At 40.0% G+C, this 17,910-nt stretch overlaps 1 protein-coding gene and 1 pseudogene across 1 annotated transcript in view; both read right to left on the bottom strand.

Annotated features, from left to right (window-relative positions):
* The window catches only part of LOC101582753, a 5,862-nt pseudogene extending 4,646 nt beyond the window's left edge, over nt 1-1,216 (bottom strand).
* A 439-nt stretch (nt 1,217-1,655) lies between these two features.
* Prpf38a (pre-mRNA processing factor 38A) overlaps nt 1,656-17,910 on the bottom strand; it is a 20,343-nt gene continuing 4,088 nt past the window's right edge. Inside the window, exons 4-10 of the mRNA XM_004639115.2 lie at nt 17,593-17,678; nt 9,915-10,025; nt 6,043-6,155; nt 5,354-5,380; nt 5,153-5,250; nt 2,935-2,983; nt 1,656-2,161 (exon numbers count right to left, since the gene is read on the bottom strand). Coding sequence (XP_004639172.1) covers nt 2,119-2,161; nt 2,935-2,983; nt 5,153-5,250; nt 5,354-5,380; nt 6,043-6,155; nt 9,915-10,025; nt 17,593-17,678 — 527 coding nt within the window. The 3' untranslated portion in view covers nt 1,656-2,118. The remainder of the gene's footprint in view (nt 2,162-2,934; nt 2,984-5,152; nt 5,251-5,353; nt 5,381-6,042; nt 6,156-9,914; nt 10,026-17,592; nt 17,679-17,910) is intronic.

Raw genomic sequence — 17,910 nt, forward strand, 5'->3', positions numbered from 1 at the left:
ATGTGGTGCTGGGGGATTGAACCGCGGTCCCTGTGCTTTGCTAAGCTTGTTCTAAGTAGGTGCTTTAGACCACTGAGCTATCTCACCAGCCCCCATGTGCTTTGAATTTTATACTTGAGGTGGTTTATCTGTTTTTTCTTTGTGAGTTTATTTTTACTTCTATGTATACATATACATATATTTATATGCACACACACACACATATATATATATATATAGCAGTTATACAGCCTTCTCTTAGTTCAATGAGTTTTGAAGTGTTTAGACAAGATGTCTGCATTTTGTAGTATGAATACTACGAAGACAATATGCAATGTATTAATTATTGTAACTGTCCTACTAACCTGTTTTAAACTCAATGCTATTCCTGTCTCAATAAAAAAATATATACTTTAATATTAAATTTTCATTTTAACATAGTGATTTGGTGGTCCATGGGTCTAATTTAGCCAAAGACATTTTTCTACTTCCACCACCATAATAAAGAAATGCTAGGAGTCTGTAATAGACTTGAGCAGACAGATGCTTGCTAACATTTAATTTTAAAAGTATCAAAGTGTATTATGTCATAATAGCAGTTAGGAATAACTTTTATTAATGTACGTATCAGACAATTCACTGAATATGAAAGCTCAAATTTTTATTTTTTTTTTCAAATAATTTTTAAAAACTGCTTTAATGTTGCTACAAAAGTACTTCAGTTCAGTAACAAGCAATAGAAATGTTTATCCTACGACCAGATAGGACATCCTTAGAAAAGTTGGATCTTGAGGCTGTAGGTCTTTCCAGTTCCTTCTGCGGCTACAGTTGTAGGAGATCATTTAATCATACTCCCCTTCAAGAGGAAAGTACAGATAAAAGCAACTTTCCTGGCAAATATCCTTATACTTGTATCCATGTCCATAGGAACTTTAAAATAAAGTTTATGTTGCTTTTGTGTTTATGTTGGTTCTTTGACTTACTCTAGCCTAATTCCCCATCTCTGTGAGTAGTTTATTTCAGTCTCAGTAGGTCACCAGTGCTGCCGAGGCCTCTCTACATGCTCCACGGGCAATTTCATCAACATCTTCCACAGCTGCTGAGTCATCAACCCTGGTCTAGATCACTGTGCTTCACTCTGGTTTTGATTTCCAACCATCTGGAATTTACCTAGCTATACATAATTGCTGTTGCTAAAGAAATTTTAAAGTGAATACATTTTTTTCATTACCACCATGTCCCCCGTTCCCTACTCCTCTAAAAGCTGCCTTCCTACTGTACTATACTTTCTTTGTAACTTGCTCGACTGTCCAGTAATTTGGGCCAAAACCATGAATAGTATTAAGATTCTTTGAGCTCCATTAAAATTGTGTATGTGTGGTTTTCTGAGACAAAGTTTTGCTGTGCAGTTCAAGCTGGTCTTGAATTTACTATGTAGCCCAGGCCGGCCTTGAACTCACCAAATCCTCTTGCCTCAGCCTCCCAAGTGCTGGGATTACAGGCTTGTGCTAGAACACCTGGCCTTCCATTAAACTTTTCCTGCTGTCTTACTGCTGGGTAATGTCAGAACTTATCAGCTGAGTATCTATGGATTTCAAGGTTTAAGAATGTTGTAAGAATAAGCTACTGTTAAAACTGGATTATTTAATCCAGTTTCATCCAACAGTTTTGAGTACCAGCAACTCTGTTACTATGTTAGACTGGTTTGACCTTTGATAAGTAACAGCAGCACAAATCCAAGGATTTTCAAGGTAATTGTAATTATGGAGCAAACCAAAAATCAAACTACAGAAAAGTGTCAAATGGTTGTCTCAGGTTTAATAACAAAAGGTAAAGGGTCACCAATTTGGTCTCTTCTTTCATCACTCACATTCCCAATTCTCAGATCCTTTCTACTCTCATAAGCCTGAATAGTATTTGTAGTTGATTGGGCCAAAAACTGACTTTAAGGAACATCCTTTAAAGATGTTTACAGCTGAAAAAAGAGATACAAAACTTAGCACCTCTTTTCTTTTTTCTTTAAAAAACAAAACAAACAAAAAAACACTAAGAAAAAACTAAAATATAGCTGCCAGGAGAGCAGCTCTTAATCCTTACACATAGCCACAGGAGCCATTTGGACTAAAACAAAACAGCTCGTCACTCATTCCCTCTCCTGCTCTTCTTATGGCTTTTCTTCGACCTGAAATGGAATACATACAAATAATTAAATTAAGAAGCAAGGAAGGTCATTTGAGAAATACTATGATATGTGGACACTTGGCAGCATGGAAATGACACTGAATATACATTAAAAGTGCTTGGTGATTTAGGATTCCTCCCTGCCCCGCCCTCCCTCAGGAACATTATAACTGTAGCATTGAGGAAACCATCTCTTGAGAGCTTAAAGTGCACAGGGATTTCTAATGAAAGATGTCCAAATGAAAATGACTTGACCAAGGTCACTCAACTGTTTTAAAACTTGGTACTTAAAACCCAGGTCAGGATTGGCTGTTTGAGTCAGTGGCAATGTGCTTGCTTAGCAGTTGTGAGGCCCTAGGGTCCAGACCTCAGTACCAAAAAAGAGCCCACAAACAACCCATCAGGTCTTGAGACCACAGCTCATCCATTACCCAAAACTAAAATGCTGCAAAGAAAAAAAAAAGTGCAAAAGAGACTGCTTATAATTCTCAGGATAAAAGGCCAATACTGGTTTAAAATAAAGGAGAATTCCCATTTCCATTACTCTCATCAAAACAAGAAAATTTCAGGCCCAACTCTGTTGTAATTGAGACTCTGATTTCTTTTTCCTGAGATAAGATCTCTCTGTATAATTCAGACTGACTTGAACTCACTATGTAGGAGCAAGCAGGGAGGCTGAGATCAAACTTAAAAGTATGGCGTATGCCACCGTACCCAACAAGATTTTTAAATTCTGACCCAAGATTTATATTCTTAAACAAGGTTAACATTTACCTTTCAGGAGATTTAGAATGGCTCCTATGTCTGTGACTACGGTGATGACCTGCGAAAGAAAACATTACCACATGAGTCAGATCTTACTCTTGCACTGCCATTCACACTTCCCTAAAGCCCCCCCACTGGCTTATTACTTAGGTAGCCTGTGCTGCAAAATCTGTTGTTGGCAGCACTCAAGCAGTGTATGTGTGGCATGGAAAAGAGTAATAAAACCAAATACACTGAGGGCATTACAGCCAACTTCATGGACATCACCCTGTAGGCCTTGTTCCTGTAATTTCAGGTGAAAATGCTAAAGCCCACTGTTATGGCGTCTATCTGGATGTACCCCAAAGCCTCATGAAATCATAGATGGGGCTTTTTCAGAGGTGGCTAAATCTAGAGTGTGTGACTGACTCATGGTGTAATGCTAGGATTAAGGGTGGGTGATTATTAAATCAGTCCACTGATTGGTTTGGCTCTGCCCTAATTGTGGTAGCCTGGGTTAGATAAGAGGGCAGAAAAATACTGCTAAGTGTCCCCTTGTTGCTTTGTTACTTTCTGCCTACCATGAACTGTTTCTCCTGTGAGATGCCACCCTGCCTTGAGCAGCCAATTATGGACTGAAACCTCTACAAAACTGTGAACTAAATAAACCGTTCTGAGCTGGGTACAGTAGTGCACACCTGTAATTCCACCACTTGGGAGGCCAAGGAAAGAGGATCGTTGTGAATTCAGGGCCAACCTTGGCTACAGAGTACGTTCACGGTCAGCCTAAACTGCACAGTGAGGTCCATGTCAAAAAAATACCAAGGGGCTGGGGAGATAGCTCTGTGGAATAAGCACTTGCCTGGCGAGCACAAGGGCCTGAGTTCAATCCCTGGTTCCACAAAAACAAAACAAAAAAACCTTTCCTTCTTTAACTTTTTTTTTTTTTGCTTTAAACAATTTATTTAACTGAAATGGACTTAAGTTTGTTTCTGAAGTGACTTCCATTTATTTTGATACATCTTTTCCCCATGATGATTTACAGGATCTTCAAGCCAATATAAATACTTTATAAATATTTGAATTTTTGGGTATACACCTGCGCAATTCCTCAGCAGTATCTTTCAGCAAGAAAATACTGAAGAGTAAAGGCTAGACACAATTACTGGGTACAGTGAAAATCTGCTGCAAATATTTCTGAGGTAAGAAGGCACCACATACCTGTTCAACTAAGAAAACCACCCTTACAACACAGGATGATTTTATTTTTACATAGGACCTAGAACACTTAAGCTGCCAATTAGGTACTGAATGGCAGAGCAACGTCCCCAGTTTATGCCATGAATTCATAGGGAATGGGTTCCAACAACTCGGGTTCCTTTCCATTGGTCCTCACAAAGTGTGCTTCTCTGGGAGGGGCAGGCTGGCGTTTCAGGTGAACCCAGGTACCTTTCTCTTTGGCTTCCTTCTTTTTCTGATCATTTTCCTTGACACGTTTCAGGAAGCTATCACGACTTTTTGAGTGTTTAATATGCTCGATACGCACATTAATCCTCTTGGCAAGTATCTTGCCCTTAACTTGCTTATTTACAACAATGCCAACAGCATGCTGGGTAACGTTGTAGACTCTTCCCGTTTTGCCATGGTAACATTTGTGAGGCATTCCTTTTTGCACAGTACCCATTCCCTTGATGTCTACAGTATCACCCTTTTTGTAGATTCGCATGTATGTAGCCAAAGGAACAACCCCATGTTTTCTAAAAGGCCTGGAAAACATATACCGGGTTCCCCTCCTCTTGCCCTTTGTGTTAGTCATTTTGGCAAATTACTGGAAGATGGTGGTTCCGGCCGAAAGGAAGCTCCTTCTTTAACTTTGGATGTTGTCTCAGCAACGAGAAAGTAACTACAACACCTACCATATCAATAAAACTCATATGACTCAAGCCCTGGATTGAACTCAGGGCTTTTTCATGGAGTTACTACCTCTCTGGTCATTTTTATTTTGGACAGAGTCTCACTAAATTGCTAAGTTTCCCACGCTGGGCTTTGAACTCCTCAGCCTCCCAGAGTGCTAGGTTATATAGAGGTGTGCGACCATGTCTACCTAACAAGCCTTAATTTTCAAATTTCACATCCATTTCCTTTTCTACCAGGCAACAGAATAGTTAGGTACTTTTATACTGCAGGAGAATAACTACTCCTTAGATTTGTTAAGACAAGCAGTAATAAAATGGCCCAAACGCTATACCTGGGGACTTGGAGCGGGATCTGTGTCGTCGATCTCGGGACCTGCTTCTGTGGCGTCTTGGACTCTTGCTCCGATGTCTCTCTCTGCGAGGTGAAGGACTGTGGAAAAGATCAATCAGCCTGCCAGATCTATTTGGTAACATACACACAGTACCAGCACTCCTTCCCCAACCCCTCTCCAGCAGAAATGGCTGAGGCTTACCTTCTTCTTTTGGGAGATCGACTCCGCCTACAGAGAAAAAAGGAAAAGAGCCGAGGTTAGTGTACAGGCTAACTAATGTACAGGTTAACTAATGTTGCAGGCTACAAAACTGGTCCCAATTTCTTGGGAAGAGGTACTGGGGATGAGCTCTGTGGTTCTGATTCTTATCTATCTCTGTATCCATGTCCTTTGTCATGTAACTATAGCCTTGTCCCTTTTGTATCTCCAGGAATGGCCAAGTCATTTGCTTCAGCCAATGATATATTTGCAAATGTAATATAAGCAGATACTGAAAACTGCTTGTATGACTTATGTATTCTTGAATTGTGCCACTGTCATAAGAACATATTTAATAGTCTCCTGGAGGCTGAGACACAGAGAAGACATTAAACTGCCCCAGCCATCTTTGTGACTGTCAGCTTATTACCAGCCAGGATAAGATCAGGAAACAAAGTTTATACACCAAAATACTACATCTCTTATTCCACCTTAAATCACTGGCCACGCACTTTGGGAAGTAAAGAAATGGTTTTGTTGTCTGCTAGGGGGATTTTGTTTGTAATCGTTTTGCAGCAATATGTAACTAATATAGTAAGCAAACAAACATTCTCCATAGGCTGACATTTTTCTTGCTCTGAAATTCAAACTCCCAGGCTGTAATATTCAAAATCTAAGGAATAGCGCCTTGCCTTCTGGGAGACCGACTCCTACTCCTCCTGTATCGAAGCGTGGGAGAGCGACGGGGCTTGTCCAGGTCTCGGTAGCTTCTTCGCCGATGATCAGGTGATGGCACTCTTTCCAACTGAAAATAAGAGGAATGGGTCAGCGATGGGCATAGGCTTTTAATAGTCATTTAGGGATACTGATTATACTTCTGTCCCCAGCCTGTCCTGAAGCCCATGTCCCAGAAACTGTAATAGTAATGTGATTTCATGGTGGGATAGCCATAAAGACAAAAAGAAGCTGAATTTCCAAAATGAAAGAAAAGCTGGGTGTGGTGGCACATGCTTATAATCCCAGCAATCAGAGGGCCAATGCAGGACTGCCACGAGTTTGAGGCTGGTCTGGGTTACACAGTGAGTTTGAAAGGCTAGCCTGAACTACATAATGAGATCCAGAAATAAAAGATTATTAAGCTTAGATTAAAAAAACATGGCTTATCTAAATCTTTTTTTTTTGGGCAAAGTCTCACTACACAGCTCAGACTTGTAGTGATCCTCCTGTTTTCAGCCTTCCTAGTGCTGGGATTATAGGTGCGCACCACCATGCCCAGACTCCATCTCTGGCTCAGTGTGCCCGGGGGCAGGTCTGGCAAGGCATGCGGTGTGATGCCAAGGATCAAACCCTGGCCCCTGCACTTGCCTAAGCAAACACTTAGTCCGCTGAGCTATCTCACCGGCCCTTATGTGTATCTAAATCTTACTTGAAACTAAATTTCCCTTAGCACTGCCAATAGTAAAGACCTACCAACATCAATCAACCTGGTACTAATGACCACATACAGTGCACAAAAATGGTAGATTCCTTGTCTGAGGCATAAGTATGCCAGATGTCACTGGGATATACATGAGAATGTATAGAAGCTATTAAAGACTTCTACAATTAAATCAAGAAACCTAAGAAATTAAGTAGAAGAAGCCTCCACTAGCCAAAGATGGGACAATCCGAGATTTAACATGGACATTAAAGATTTAAAATACCAGTTCTGCTTAAGTCAAGGCCAGGTATGGTGGCACACACCTGAAATCCCAGCACTCAGGAGGCTGAGGCAGGAGGAGTGCAACAAGTTTGAGGCCAGCCTGGGCTACATAGTTAAATTCAAGGCCAGTGTGAACTGCATAGCAAGACCCTGTCTTTAAAAAAAAAAAAAAAAAAAAAAAAAAAAGTTTGTTTTAGGATAGTCTATAAAGTTACTAGAGGCAAAAGAGCATCACTTTGGGATGATAGTAGAGTTTTTAAGGTTGGCAAATGAAAAGAATCAATTATCTTTCCTATGTAAACTGTACTTCTGCAAAAGTAAATGCTGATCTGGAACACTATTTCTGGTTTTTGAGAGTATCTCACTATGTAGCTCAAACTGATCTTGAACTCACTATGTAGCCCAGGTTAGTCTTAAAATTTCTGGTGAACTTCCTGCCTCAGCTTCAAAAGTTCTGGGATTATAAGCATGAACTACTGGCTTTGGAATGTTTCCTTTTACAGGAATATTTTGGGTGAAAATGATGAAAAAATAAAAGAACTAGAAGAACACATCACCATTTTACAACCTGCTGGAGCTAGTCATTGTTCCTTATGGATTTTAACATTACAAAAAGTGAGACAGAAAGACCTTGCACACCACTGCTATGAAACAGTGTTTTTATACTCCAAAATAACATAAAAATCTCCTAGACAGGCCAGGGGTAGTGATGCACACCTGTAATCCCAGCACTCAGGAGGCTGAGGCAGGAGGACCACTGAGAGTTCAAGGCCAGTCTGAACTACAAAGGGAGACTCTGTTCAAAAAGACATGAACAAAAATCCCCAAATCTGATTAAGCCTGTAGATTTAATAGTTTATAGGAAATACAAGGGATATGTGAATGTTAAACAATTTCATAGGAAGAAAACCAGAAAAAATACAGACTGAAAATCTGTGTAGGATAAATAACCTGCTACAGGGAAGTGCTGGGGCTAGAGTAGCAGGAATCCAGGAACAGAGTTGCCTGAAAACAATGCTGAGACTATAATGACACTTTAAGGAAAAATAGCTTTGCATAACCACCAACACATGAGAGGCATCTAGGACTCAAAGCTGGTCCGTGGTGTCCCTATCTATTTATAGGAACAGAAATAGGCATGTCTTGTATAATGATTTGTCACCCCCAGATTGTACCTGTGGCAATGGTGACATAGATTATAACAGAGCTAAAAGATTGTTAGTGGCCAGTGACATCATAGCTGTATTACAGAGTACTGCAGGTTTATAGTAATGTTGAGGCAAAGAAAAATACTGTCCTGACAGTCATACAAAAGCACCTATAATTAAGTACAAAACATAATACTGTGGGTTTTTTACCATTATTTTAAAATGCACTCCTTTTAATTTTCATTTAAAAAGCTCTATTGTAAAACAGTATGTTGTATTATGCTGGCAGATACCCTGGTTTATTTATAGATCAATGTAATTTTAACCAAAATACTATGTTTCTTTTAAATTTCATAGTAATTTTATTATTTACATAGTATAGCTCTTGCTCTACTAAAAATCCAGCCTTCTTCAGAAGTTATATAATTAGGACAATGTGGCACATGTGTAAAATGGCCAGGATAGGGCTGGTGAGATAGCTCAGTGGTCTAACTGTCTGCTTGGCAAGCACAAGGATCGAGGTTTGATCCCTAGTACTGCATACCGGGCTGGCCACTGAAACTAGGTGTGGTGGTGGAAGCCTATAATCCCAGCACAGGGGAGGCTGCACAGGAGGATCACTATGAGTCTGAGCTGTGTAGTGAAAGCCTGTACCAAATAAATTACAATACAGTACAATATAGTACAGTACAATACAGTACAATGGCTAAGACAGTGACAGTAGAACCAGCCCTACACATATACACAAGGTAGGCAAGTGCAAAAAGAATGGGGTTGTTTTGTTCATGAGGTACTGGATACCAGACTTGGGGCCCTGCCAATGGTAGGCAAGCCCTATGACTGAGCCATACCCTCAGCCCAAGAATGGAGGTTTTATTTAAAAAAAAAAAAAAAAAAAAAGACTTTCAGTTATCCACATCAAGTAAAAGTAATCAGATCTCATTTCACCACTGTTACAGCTTTTATCTAAATGTCTCCCCTAAGTGCCATGCACTCATAGGTGAGCTTTTGAGCCTGCCTGGATCCTGGGTATAATATTGCGATTAGTCCACTGAGTGGGTATGGGTACATTAATTAATAAGCCTGTAGCCTGAATGCAATAAAAAGGGAAAGGAAGGGTCATTTAACACAATGATCCTGAGAGAACATTACTATTTAAAAAAAAAGAAAATTAAGGCTAAGTAATTTTAATAATCATGCGACTAAGGGGCTGGGGACATAGCTATGGGTTCAGCCCCCAGGACTGGGGGGATAAAATGAACATTAAGATTATAATACTAGCAAATGGCAGTAGTAAGATATGAATCAAGGCATATTTAGCTTTAAAGTTCGTATTTGTAACAGGAAATTTTTTTTGAAGAAAATTTTAAAAGTTTGGTGGCTGGTGAGATGGCTCAGTGGTCTAAAGCACCTACTTAGAACAAGCTTAGCGAAAGCACAGGGACCGCGGTTCAATCCCCCAGCACCACATGCCAGCCAGCCTCGCCCCCTGCTGGGCTGAGCTGGCCACACACGTGCGTGCGCGCGCACACACACACACACACACACACACACATAAATAAATAAAAAAAAATTAAAAAAAATTTTTTTTAAAGTTTGGAAACAAAAACAAGGATATGGGGGGGAAGAAAGAAAAAAAAAACAAAACAAAAAAAAAAAAAAAAAAAGGATATTCTTATCCCCCCTCAGCCTCTAAGATTCTTAGGTGCCTCACCTTTTCATCTTCTTCCTCTTCCTCTTCACTAGACTCCACATCATCCATGTCTTCTTCCAGAGCACTAACTCGAGGCTCCAACTGCTCAGCTTCTTCCAGTACATAACGTTTCTACAGAGAACATAATGAAAGTCACAGGTCACTGCCCTCTCCTCTATGTCCTGAGATCCTAATACTGGGCATCTGACTCTGACACAAAAGCCATGGAACAAGTTATAGTGATTTCAATTCAAAGACAATGCATGTTTTCCTAGAGTTTAATATACTTGGAATCTGGATATTCTATTTAAATTTCTGCTATAAATATAAATACAAAGCTGAAAGGAAGATGCTTGTTTTCAGCTGGCTGTATTTCCTACGGTCATACATTATAAGATACACAAAACTCACAAGGGCCAGCAAGTTTATGGCTGTGGCTGAGTTACTTGACAGTTTCAAGAGAAAAGACCCAGGCAGATGGAATGACTTGAGTTGGAAGACCACTCATTATTTTCCTGACACAAGGATATAAAGAATGTTGGCTGGCCTGGCTAGGCGGTCATGGATTGATGAGAATCATGCATATGCTACTTAGCTCTCATTTATCCTTCATTAAGTTCTATAGAAGTTGGAAGAAATGAGTATGTAACAGGACAGGAGTTTGGGATTTAGGACAGTGTCCAACAGGACACAGAAAACACTTATCAGACTCAGGAGAATCTGAAATTGTTACTTTTTATTTTTTATTTTTTTGCGGAACTGGGGATTGAACTCAGGCCCTTGCGCTTGCCAGAGAAGCGCTTATTTCACTGAGCCATCTCCCCGGCCCCTGAAATTGTTACTTTTTAAAAACACGTAAAATCTTAATATAAAATACTGCTCATAATGAAAAACGATTCTACGGATTCTATTTCACTCTTAAAAATTGTCTTTACTAGTTCAGACTAATAGGAGTTTGTTTAATCTCTTGTTTTGATAGGTCAATTACAGTAAAGTCACACTATAAGAATGTATTTAATAACCACAGTTGGTAAGATAGGGGAGGACATTCAGTAATAATGGGGACAGTATTCCCAAAGTGAGGCCAAATAAATAACCCTGGAAGGCTAGAGTATAAAGATCTGTTTTACTAGACAGAGACATTAAATACTGCCTCATGTCATGCCAGGTGAATGACCATAAATAATTAGATCATAACTTTCCTCAAGCTTCCTCAAAGTCTGCTTGCTTGGCAGGCTAGTAAAGGGTAGAGTTTTGTTGCATGCCCATCCTGTTTTGTTGTTTTTCTAAACACAAAGTCTAAATTGCTCAGACTGGGCTCACAGTTGCAATCCCATATCAACCTCCCCAAGTGCTAAGATTACAAGCAAGCATCACCACACCCAGTTCAGCTCAGATTTGGCTAGATATGCCTTGATGCTGGCAGGAAGTTGCTTTGGAATGTATTTTCATTCCATCAAACACAAACACCTAAATTGGCCAGAAACAATAGCTGAGGCTGGGGAAATAGCCCGGCAGTCTGAGCGCCTGCCTGGCAAGTGCAAGGACCTGGGTTCAATCCCTGGTACCTTATGCCCTTGCAGGCCCCAGAACCCTGGGTACACTGTGCTGGTCACTGAAACCAGGTGTTGTGGCACATGCCTATAATCTCAGCACTAGGGAGCCTGACACAGGAGGATCACTATGAGTCTGAGCTGCATAGTGAGACCCTGTACCAAATAAATAAATTTTTTAAATGAAAAAAACCAAAACAATACTTGAGCACTCTGAGCTGAAAGGAGAGGCTGTGAAAACACACAGAGCTGGACAAAGCACTGTAAATGAAGAGGAGCATTTGGTAAACAGTACTGGGGATGTCCACTACACTGATGACCTGCGAATTGGGTGCTAAGAACAAAATCATGGTAAACAGTCTTTCTTTTTTTTGTCTTCCCCTAGTAATACTAGAGATTTGAATGCAGGGCTTTGACACTGACCTGAATTCTTGGCCCTATTATTATTATTATTATCTCTTTTTTTTTTGTTTAAGAGTCTCACCAGGTTGTATAGGCTGGGCTTGAACTCATGATCCTCCTAAAAGGTTGGATTACAGGCATGTGCCATCATGTCCAGCAAAAGGTAGTCAAAGGACTTACAGTGATCCACGTCAGACACACCTCTTGGGGACCAGATAATATTTATCAGTCAGATTCCAATTTCTCTCTCCTTAGTAAGGCTCGATACACACTAACAGATGTTCATTTTGTGGTCTTTCCCTCTACAGCGGATCACATTGCTTATAGTAACAAGCTTCTCGGAGCTTGTTGGGCTTTGGAATGCTTACCTGCAACCTGACTGCACATGAAGTTTTCCTAATTTTTGTAGTGTTTGTGTCCGTCTTCTGAAATGCTAAAATTCTACAGTTAAAGATAATAGCTAGGGGCTGGTGAGATGGCTCAGTGGTCTAAAGCACCTACTTAGAACAAGCTTAGCAAAGCACATGGACCGCGGTTCAATCCCCCAGCACCACATGCCAGCCAGCCCCGCCCCCAGGCGGGCTGAGCTGGCCACACACACACACACACATAAATAAAATTAAAAAAAAAAAAAAAAGATAATAGCTAGTGTAATCCATAAGGCAGTGTGAAAACTGAACCCTTAAAGCAGGTCTTCAGCATTGTAATTTGATTCTTTTCACTGTATAATCTAGAGTAGTCAATATGAAATAGGAGTATTATACCACATTGATTTTCTGGATTTTTTTCTCATGGGGTAAGAGCTGGGTCAGTGTGGAAGAAGCCCATGTGCTGCCATTCAGTACTGAGCACCTGTCTAGCAATTATATTTACCTGAAGTACACTCACCTTACTTGTCAGGTAGTGGCATTCAGTTCCCAATTATAACACAGTCCCACCAGCTGAACCTCGGCAGTGCTGTATGACTGTCCCACAGGATAGCCTGTAGCACTGATGGTCCAAATGGATCTAATCACTTTTACTGGTCTTTTTACTAATGAAATATCAATAGAGCCACTTGCATCACACCAGTAAAAAGCTTTCACCTGTCTAATAGAGACAAGCCTCACTGTTCTCTCTCCACCATCACTGTACTCTCTCTTCCAGAAGTAAACCCCTCCCAATAAAGCTTCTCTTGCCTGAGCTAAACTTCCTGGCTCAGTTCCACTTCTACTTCCCCAGGGACAGAAGATTGCTATCTAGTCAGATGTGTGGAATTAGAGAAGAGTGGAGGTATAACAGCCTGTGACCTGAGGTCTACATCTATTCCAATGACTCTCACAAAATTTAAAAGTTTTGAGGCAAAACTGAAATTAATCACATATTTTCAAAATACTACAGGTAACTGTATGTGCTGACACGTACTACGTACAAGTGTTAGACCATTAGTACATAAATATATGCTTCACAAGTTTAGTTTACTTATGCCCCTTTTTCTCTCATTCCTTTTTCTTTTTCACTCTAATTTTTATCATTATAGTTTACAGTTACTAAAATTTTATATGAATACTTTTCACTCAGTGCAATTGATCCAAGTTACTGTACAGTACATATTTACTGCTAAGCAGCATCCACTTGTTTGAATATACCACAATTTGTCACCTGCTGATGGATACTTGGATTGTTTCCATTTCCCAACCATGACAAATAAAGCAGGTACGCTGGTTAGGCAGAGCGCAGCGGCCGGGCTCACTAAGATGGCTGAGTGTGGTGGCGTGCGCCTATAATCCCAGCACTTGGGAGGCTGAAAACAGGAGAATCACTGAGTCTTATCTACTTAGTGAGACCCTGTAGACCCCGTACTAAATACAAAAAAAAAAAAAAAAAAAAAAGAGTGCAAATGCAGGTTGAGCATCCCTCTTCTGAAATGTTAAAAAATTAACTTTCTGAATGCAAATGATATTAAAGAAATTGTGGATTTTGGATTCTCTGATTAGGTATGCTCAACTAATAACATCAATATAAACAGTCCAAAAGAATCTTTTGCTTATTTTCCCACTGAGACACAATCACTGGGTTGTTTAACTATTAAATTCAAGCAATTTCTTTACATATTATAAATTCAAGACCTTTGTTATAGCTGCTGTGCACACAGACGTTTCCATAGTATGGTTTTTCATTTTTGGAATACAGTATTTAGAGAAGCAAAAGATTTACATATTATTAAGGCAAACTTATTTTTTAAGTTCATGTTTCTTATATTTCATTACAGAAATATTTGACAAACATAAGGTACCTGCTATTGTAGTTTTAAGTCAGTGATCCCTGCTAAGTAAATTTTTATATATGGTGTGAGGAAAAGGTAGATTCATTTGTATGCCTATGGTTATTTAATTTTTTTAGCACCATTTTGGAAAAAATTATTTTTTAATAGGGCTTACACTAGCATGTCTGTAGAAAATTGGACACTGTCTACGTGTCCATGTATGCAAGCTATTACCAGTTCCTCTTATTTTATTCCATTGTCTATCCCTATGACAGTTCTAGGATGTGTTTGTTATTACAGCTTTAAGTAAGTCTTAGGAGCTGGGCTTTGTGGCACATACCTATAATCCCAGCACTTGGGAGGCTGAGGCAGGGGGATTGCCTCAACTTAGAGGCTGGCTTGAAATACACAGTAAGACCCTGACTCAAAAAAGAAAAAAGGGGCTGGTCAGATGGCTCAGTGGTCTAAAGCACCTACTTAGAACAAGCTTAGCAAAGCACATGGACCGTGGTTCAATCCCCCAGCACCACATGCCAGCCAGCCCTGCCCCCAGGCGGGCTGAGCTGGCCACACACACACACAAATAAATAAATAAAATAAATAAATTTTTTTTTTTAAAAAGAAAAAAACCCAAACAACCAACCAATCAAACAAAAATCCTCTCAATGCCAGGAAGTGGCAATGAATCAAAGTTTATAGTCAGCCACATGAACACAATGGTAGACTGCAGCACACTGTGTCAACAACATTCTCTAGATACAGGTGTTCAATAAATGAGACACTCAAAATTCCATTTTAAAAATTTTCATATTGAATAGACTGTGTTAGATGATTCTGTTCAACTTCAGGTTAACATAATGTTTTGAGCACATTCAAAATAGGCTGTGCTATGCTGTCATTTGGTAGGTTGGGTAAAGAAAGCACATTTTAAACATAGGAAGGACTCCCTAGGACATACCCTCATCAATAGTCAAGAAGCACCTGGACATCTCTCCATTTATTTAGATCTGTAGTCCCTCTTAGTAATGCTGTATTTTATAGTTTTAGGTGTATGAGTCTTGCTTATCTTTTGACACCGTTTCCCTCATTTAAAGTTTTTTGATGACACTGTAAATGACAACTTTTTAAAGTGTCAAATTACTGTTGTTCACTGCTAGTATATAGAAATACAACGAATTTTGTGTATTGACCTGGTATTCCAAAATAATGCATAAGGAGACAAAAGGCTTCAAAACTGTGGCATATCCAAACAGTGGCATACGAGGCAGTGAAATGTAACAAATCAATGACACAGCCAACATTATGAATCGCAACATATGTCTAGTGAAAAAGGACAAACAAAAATGAGTATGTAGCACACAATTCTAAAATGCAGGGGCTGTGGATTTGGTTCTGTGGTAGAATGCTTGCTTGCCTAGCATGCTGGAAGTCCTGGGTTGGGTCCTTGGCATCAAAAACAAATAATAATAAACCTCCCCTAAAAACCAATTCAATGAAAAAAAAAATACAGTAAAAAACCAAAAACAAGCCAACTGCACATACAACCTTTTGGGGCAGGCGAGATAGCCCGGCAGACTAAGCACCTGCTTCGGCAAGCACAGGCACCAGTGTTCAATCCCTAGCACCATAAGCTGTGCCAGCCCTGCCCCTGGGCTTGCTGAGTCAGCCACTGAGACCAGGTGTGGTGGTGCATACCTGTAATCCCAGCGCTGGGGAGGCTGAAAACAGGAGGATCACAGAGTCCAAGCTGCACACTATATCAAATACATTTTTTTTTCCATATTTTAGGGAAGGGTCTACAGGGTGTTCAGGGTCTCACTACTAGATCGGACTTGTAGTGATCCACCTGTTAATAGCCTTCCAAGTGCTGGGATTACAGGTACACATCACCACGTCCAGTCTCAGTGTGCCCTGGGTGTGGGGCCAGAATGGCAGGCCAGAGGATTGAATCCCCGGCCCCTGCACCTGCTTGCAGGTGCTTTAATCTGCTGAGCTACTGTACCAAATACACTTAAAAATATATAAATAAAACAAACTAATCCACTGTGACCTGCTGGTGGTTGCTTAGGAAAAAGGAGAGGATTCACTATTTTGACTGTAGTGATGGTTTCAAAAGTTACACATATGTGAAAAACTTAGCAAATTTTAATATATATATACACTGCAAGAAAGCCATTTTAAAAATAGGTTTTGGGCCAGGGATGCAGTTCAGTGGCACAGCACCTGCCTGGAAAGCTCAAGGTCCTGAGTTTGATTCCCAGTTTCCCAATATATATATATATATAATTTTTTATTTTTTTAAAAAGTAAGGTTTCATTCAAAGGAAGTCTTCCTGCTCAAGGTCAATATATAACCTGGAACAAAAAGAAGCTAACTGGGTTGGAGTATGTGGAGCTATCTCCCCTTATTCTCAGTACCCTTGAAACAGACCTTTAAAGTGTAGTTTTAAGTGTGTAGTTTTAAGACTTTAAAGTGCAGTTCAAAGTGTGTAGAACAGCAGACAAAAATTGTAGAAGTAAATAGGACCAAGAGTTGGAGGGAAGAGACTGGGCCTGGTGGTACGGCCTGTAATCCTAGCGTGTGGAGGCTGAAAACAGGAGGATCACTAAGAGTCCAATCTGTGTACTGAGACTTTGTAGAACCTGGACTTAAAAAAAGCGGGGAGGGGAGATGGCTCAGTAGAATAAGTGCTTCCCTGCCAAGCGCAAGGGCCTGAGTTCAATCCCCGGTTCCGCCAAAAAAAGAAAGACCATTTTCTGAGTCTGATCTTATTTTGTAGAGGGGAACCTGGGACCAGGTCCTACAACTTGAGTTTTCTAGCTTCCTATCCAGTTATCTCTCCACTGTAAGCCCTTTCTCTTTAAGATGCCCAGTGAGGCTAGGTGTGGTAATACATGCCTGTAATTCCAGAACTCAGGAGGCAGAAGGAAGAGAATCACTGTGAGTTCAAGACCAGCCTGTGCTACAAAGTGAGCTCAAGGCCAGCCTGAGGTGGATAGCAAGGCCCTGTCTTAAAAAAAAAAAAAAAAGCCAAATGAATCTGTTTGCCTACATCTTTCCCAATAATAGTTTCTAAATCTTAAAGCGGTGCTTAAGGAATAATCCTTTAACAGGAAAGGATTATTGATCCTGTTGATAAAGGGGAGGTTTTAGGAAGCAAGGACCCAGCTCCACATTACTGGTCCTCTTTCTCTGTTAAATAGCCTGGCTTTATATGATCAATATGAAAGAATCTGCTCACAAAGTTTAAAAACCACTACTCAAGCTACCACATCCTTGATATAACATCCTAAAGATAAACTTTCCTATGTAAACTATTCACTTTTAATGTTCTACCCTTAAAATACTTCCATTTCTTCCCACTCCCCATCTAGACATGGAGACGCTTATGAGGAGAACCTGAATGACCCAGAGCTTCTGTGTTTTGATATGAATTTGTGTTTGTTGATTTGCCTGTCTTGGAGACAAGTAACTCTGATAATTAAACTTTGTTTCTTACCTGTAGCCGGGGCAGAATGATATCACAGACTCTCTCACTGTGCAGCAGTTCATCAATAAACTCATCTACATGCATCAGTTCAAACTCTGAAAGAAAAAGTCATTAGGTCAGGCAACTAAGAAGTAATATGTAGATAAAGTAAACCCAATGAGCAAGGCAGACCACACAAAAGCAACCACAAACAGTCCTAGACTATGTACAGATGACCTTGAATAAATCATGCAACTCAAGGTACTTTTAATAATTTATAAATAAAATTTTGTATCAATTCACATTAACATCATATAGCTGATGTTGCTGAATACAGAGTATACAACA

This window comes from Octodon degus, unplaced genomic scaffold (assembly GCF_000260255.1).
Source record: "Octodon degus isolate 3935 unplaced genomic scaffold, OctDeg1.0 scaffold00107, whole genome shotgun sequence".
NCBI lineage: Eukaryota > Metazoa > Chordata > Mammalia > Rodentia > Octodontidae > Octodon > Octodon degus.